At 38.8% G+C, this 6,000-nt stretch overlaps 1 protein-coding gene across 3 annotated transcripts in view; it reads right to left on the bottom strand.

Annotated features, from left to right (window-relative positions):
• Positions 1-6,000, bottom strand: part of rttn (rotatin) — a 51,507-nt gene that overhangs the window by 16,316 nt on the left and 29,191 nt on the right. For all 3 annotated transcript variants that reach the window (XM_016672682.1, XM_007554624.2, XM_007554623.2), the window contains exons 25-28: positions 3,693-3,935; positions 2,981-3,137; positions 884-1,050; positions 355-574 (exon numbers count right to left, since the gene is read on the bottom strand). In XM_016672682.1, coding sequence (XP_016528168.1) covers positions 355-574; positions 884-1,050; positions 2,981-3,137; positions 3,693-3,935 — 787 coding nt within the window. The remainder of the gene's footprint in view (positions 1-354; positions 575-883; positions 1,051-2,980; positions 3,138-3,692; positions 3,936-6,000) is intronic.

Genomic DNA, 6,000 nt, shown 5'->3' on the forward strand with positions numbered 1-6,000 from the left:
CCTTTGTGCCGATGACTGTTGTACAGGCTGGTCTTCACTTTGTTAGTCGATTGTTTTACGCACTGCTGCACAACTGAACAGATGGAAAATGCGAGGGTGATTAATCTCATCAGCATCTTCTCGGGGTGGCACGTCTGATCACCGAGGTTTTTGTCAATTGCAATTCATGTCTCACAAGTCCGCTTTGCTGCATTTTTTTGCTCATTCCTCGGAAATTTCCATGTTTTACCATTTTAACATTTCCGCAGGCACTTTAATATCTGCATAACAAGTGGGAGGTTGGCACAAGCCCCTTCCAAACTCGAGCATATGAGCGCACACACAAATACGAGACGGGGGGGCATTCACACTCACCTCTAATAATCCACTGAGATATTTGGAGCAGAGGGAGCTGGGCTCCAGGTCAGGGCAGTGGGAGCTCCAGCCAGGCTGGGCAGTCAGGCTGACCATGCCCTGCAGTGCCCTCTCCAGGCTGGGAAGGCCATAGAAACGCGGGGCATCAGACAACCGCAAGCTCTGCAGCAAGCGCAGCGCCAGCTGGCTCTTAAAGGGACCTGCTAATGCCAAACATAGCCTGGACAGACAGGAAAGGAGACAGCGAGAAAAGAAGCAAAGCAGACAGGCAGAGGAGAAAGAAAAACAGACGACAGAAATAAAGTGGAAGGAAAATTAGGAACTGATGTTAGTACGCTTTCCCTTTTTTTAAATTATTATTACTATTCTTACACAGCAGGTTAGCTGAAAAACATTACAGGATGGTTTCTTTCTTCATTGTTCAAGCTTTACCATTTTGATCGTTTTATATCTGAAACAAACAGTGATGGACTAACACTCTAGGGAGTTAAAGTAAAAGATAACAGATTTATGTCTGATATTAACCTACCTGTCAGTTGTGTTCGACAGCCTGATCAGAAGCGTGTTAAAGAACTTTATGAGTTCTCTCTGCAGCCTCTGGTTTACGTGGCTCTTAATCTCCTCAGGATCTTCTAAACTCTGAGTCAACATCTGCGACTCCATACCAAGAAGCAAATGAAGAAGAGCAGCAGTCTCCTAGGAAATTAGTGTATAAACAGAATTAATTTGTAGGATTTGATTAAATTTGATGTTGTGCTTAATATTTAAATGTCTCCTAACTCATTTTCATTTATCCAAATTAATTATTTATTCAAGCAGATTACTAGTGTGTTTATTAGGTTGCTTACTCAACTTAAATATTTTAAAATACATTAGCGGGGTGAGAATTTTGCCATGGAAAAGAAACTGAAAAATGAATTAAGTGGCTTGCAAATCTGCTCAATTCAAAATAATATAATACAGGTTTTTTTTTTTTTTCAGTAATTAAAACTCTAAGCATTACATGATGATGAAGGAAAGTGGAAACACTGTCAGTGACAATAGTTATGACTTATGTGACATATTATTTTTCTATATTAATGAATCTTATAAGAGTATCTTTGATGCCTAAAGGAAACATCTTTAAAGATAGAGTGATACTGTAAACTACACTAATCTTTGGAGAATATTTAGAGTGTTGTGAATTGGCATTTTACTTGCTAATGTATTTTTTATGCAGTTAGGAATAGTTTCACAGCAGCAGATGCTCACAATGGACACAAATTAGTGCCTAAACTGGCACTAGTCGCAGAACGATGGAAAATAGTCATATTGGACTATTTCAGACTATTTTATGAAGACTGATGAAGTCAATATTCATCAATGTTGTCACCATTGCAAGATTTTCTGTCATGCTGCCCGACTTGATCAGAGACGGAACTGTAAAAAGGCGGACTTCGAATAAGGGTCTGTATTCTTTTTAATATGTCATGGAGGTAATGTTAACAAATTTTCTTCCTTCCAGAAACACAAGTTATAAACCGATATTCCCCTTGGGTTTCTGGAAAATCCAATAAGTTCATGAGAGTTCTTAAATTTATAATCAGTTTTAATCAACTCAGATTGTTTGTCTGAATTATTAGCATCGAGATCAGAGTTAGTTTTACCTTTTGGCTCTTGTTTTGAAGTTAATCATTAGTGAGTGACAGTGGCCGAGAGGTAAATTTGAGTCTTAATTTTCTCACCAATTTTGACATTTTTAATAAAAAAGTATTAATTTTTGTGTCGTTTTTGAAACTGTCTGAATCCTAAGGAACATACTGGAATCTCCTCTTGCTTCTTCTAGATTTGATACAAGTAGCTCTTTTTTTAAAGTAAGCACAGCTTCACCAAACACTTGTATTTCTTTAAAAGAGAAAAAAACAATCTGTTGGCTGCCACATGGCAAAAAAATAAATAAATTACTGATCAGTGCACACTTCACGAGGGTATATGAGGCGACAGATGTTCCTGAAACAGCTCAGTAATTACAGAAAAACAGAGGAGAGCACCGAGGCTAACCTCTACTAGGCATTAAATCTGAGTCTTCTTTAGCCACCGGGGAAGGACTTATTGTTTACACACATATTAATGAGAAAACCAAGGTGAGACTGATTGAAGACAGAAAGTAGCTCTCCTTACTATAACAGACGGGTAATTCGAAATAAGAGCCCCGACATTTTTTTAAGAGCTTAGGAAATAATATCTGCCATGTCTAAGGGGAAAAGCTGTTTTTCTGTTGTTTTGAGACCGTAATGTGTTCAGGGTGTTTTATCAATCTGCCTGATTTATTCAGGATTTGATTGCTGCTATATACTGTAAGCAGCTGCATTGAGGAACTTATTTAGAAAACTACTTTGTGGAGATGTGATGCACATATGGTTCAGATGGCTGAGACTGATGAGAAATGACTCATTTATATTCGCATATTAAAGCTAACAGTTCCATATCACATCTATCGCATCACTTAAACAACATGATGCAAAAAAAAAATAAATAAAATAAAAAATTGTGACTATTTCCTTGCACCATAATCCTAAGCAAAGCAGTATGCTGGTGCAGCAGGTTTTACTTTAATGCTTGTCCATAAAGTGTCAATGATCTGGACCTGGTTCAGAAGCAGCTCCAGTATCCAGCGTAGGTCCTGGTCCCCTTGGTCAGAGGTACACTCTGTGGGAATTTGTTTGAAGTAGGCATTCAAAAATGTCACAATTCCCACCAGCAACCTTTCATCCTCAACAGAGGCCGGGCGCACCTGGAGAAACCTGCAGGGAGGAAGAGACAGAGCGTGTGACAATCCTGGCAAGAGAGGCACTGTTGAAAGGCTTTTCGCATATTCCATGCACGTACTATGCAACACATTTTCCTGTTGTGTTTGTTTACACTTTTCTTTATGATGGAACATAACAAAGTAACTTTATTAACTAGAAAAACCAAGAACTGATTTTGGAAAGACACAGGAGGGAGAGAAACACGGAACAAGATAGTTATTGGAAATGGCTGAGTAAAGTGAAAGATAACTGATGTACAAGAAGTGCCTTGCAAAAGTATTCATACCCCTTAAACTCAGGGTTTCCCCCAGTGTATGATAAGCCTGGCAGGCCACCAGGCTTTACTTGTGACTTATCAAAGATTTTTGATAAAAAAACAAAAAGATTTAGTACTTGTTCAAACATGCAACTTAATCAGCGTTCTATAGGACTCCCAAACATAATCATTCCCACAGTTTTGATCAGAAACAGCAGACATTTTACTGTCATGGGCATTCGCAAGTACTGTATATCAAATACGAATATTTTTTGAATGCATGTGCAGAATACCTGGTCAACACTGTCTGCCAGCCGAGCAACTGGAGGATGTCTCTGCAGCTGTGGGTGGGAACATGTGGGAGAGCCAGTCTGTTAAACAACAAGTAGAGGCTGAGCCTGGACAGGGCAGAGGCCACGGATTTGTGTCCCGCTGCAGTCTCGATGGCCTGTATGCAGTCGCGGAGCGCAGCTGGGGGGTGCGCTGCCCGGAGCAACAAGAGCTGCGACTTCGACAGCTTCAAGTCAGGGTGAAATCTGTTGGAGAGGTTAAAAAAAGTAAGTTGTGGCCAGATTGTATAGCTGTAACAACCCACAGGAAACAATAATTTGCAAACCATCAGAAGATAAGACAGATTTCTTTTTTTCCTAGTAAGTCACACTAGTTACAATCAAGTAGCACAAAGTAGGAGCCAATACATAATTAAACCATAATGCTACAGAGCAGCCCATGCAAATATTAAGAGTAATGCATGTTAAGCATCTGCTCTTCACCCAGTCGCAGCACCAAACAGGATCTCAGATGGATTGAACCACCAATGGTGTGTTTCAAATGTCTTAATCAAGCTGGTTAAAACTGTAGAGAGACATTCTCATTTGTTTGAATTAGGTCACATTAAGAGGAAACGAAGATGGATGAACACAATATGCCACAACTCTGGTGCTAATACGCTGCTAAACTCCCCGCTGGAGACGGTGTTGTTCAAGAGTAATACGTGGAAGGATCTCTGTTCGCATGAAAATCATGTTACAGACTTATTGTTCTGATCCTTTGATCCAACATTAGCATTCTTTTTTTTCAAACTAGTGTATTTGAAATATTACTATATCAGTAAACATACTGAATATGACGGTATTACTATATGTTATGCAACTTACAAAAGCGTTGCCTGAAATAATACCAAACTATTATGTTTGGTATCTGCTAGCTGGTTTACTCTCCGATCGGAGACTGTTTATTTTATACATAGTTAGAGAATGGTGAATTGACAATGACTAATAACGGTTATCTAACACTTAAATGCTGTTGTCATTAACCTTACCTTTTATCATATCCTTAAGATAATGAGTATCCGTGAATTTTTCAGTCAGGTTTCCCGAGGCAAAATCACACCAGAAGTAAAGATACACCCCATCGAGTCAGAATGGAACTTTGTGACGTCATGTGAAAAGGGTCTATAGGTCACTTTTAAATATCCCTTAGCAAGATGGAAAATGGCAGATTGTAATTATTTATGCTATTGTAGGATTTTTGAGATTTCTTGTCATGTTTTCAGGGTAAGGTTGCTTTGAAAGTCAGACTTTGACATGGAGGCTGCTGTTTTTTTGTTTTTAGTTCTTACCCAATTTAAAATCTGATTACCAGCTCTTTAAGACTTTACATAAAATTTTAACAGCTTTTAAACCTCGTCTATCATTAGACTCTGAAGGGACCACCTACTCCCTCCACCCTGGCGATCTTTCAGATGGACCTCTGGTGCCACCTCAGTGCCCCCAAGAGGTTCTTCATGAAGATTACCAAACCTTTCACCAAAGACTCGGTGGAGGGAGCTCAGACCACGATATACTGCGCCGTGGAGCCGTCTCTAGAAAAGGAGAGCGGTGGATATTACAGGCACTGCCAGTTCAAAGTTAACCAGCTAGTTGGCATTTAATGACTTGTGGGCTTTGTGGGATTTATCTCCATAAATGTGATGAAATATAGACATATAAATTCATATAAATATGAATATGGAATTTGCTCCCATCTGTTTATATGTTGCACAGTAAACCTGGATGCTTGTTTAAAAGATCCAGCTTTGTAAACTTTATCATAGGAACACCTGCTGATAACTGGATTCATTTGGTTCTGGTGTATTTATCCAGGCCCATTATGTACAATTTTCTACATGTCATTTTTGGGCACTTTTATAAATTAAAGACTTAAAAACTTAAAACTTTGTGTGTTTGAGTCAACTGACTCATTTATATTCGCATATAAATGAGCTGCGCAAGGCAGTTCACTGTCCTGAGGAAAAAAAAAGATAATAAAGGCTAATATTATTGCACCGCCATAGGCGGTGCACTCACATGGGAGGAATGCTGAGACTTTTATTTTGAAACGTTCAGTAAGCTTCATTTTAAATTACCACACTAATCCAATGAGTAACAGTGGTTTGGTTAAACCAGTCACATTAAGCACAAACCAGCAATTTACTGATGTGAAATCAGGAAATTCTGAAAAAAAGAATATTCTGAGAGGAATATTCAGGCTTTTATTTTGAAATTTTCAGTAAGCTTAATTTTAAATGGCTACACTAATCCTATGAGTAACAGTGGTTTG

The sequence above is a fragment of the Poecilia formosa genome, unplaced genomic scaffold, assembly GCF_000485575.1.
Source record: "Poecilia formosa unplaced genomic scaffold, Poecilia_formosa-5.1.2 Scaffold64, whole genome shotgun sequence".
Lineage (NCBI taxonomy): Eukaryota > Metazoa > Chordata > Actinopteri > Cyprinodontiformes > Poeciliidae > Poecilia > Poecilia formosa.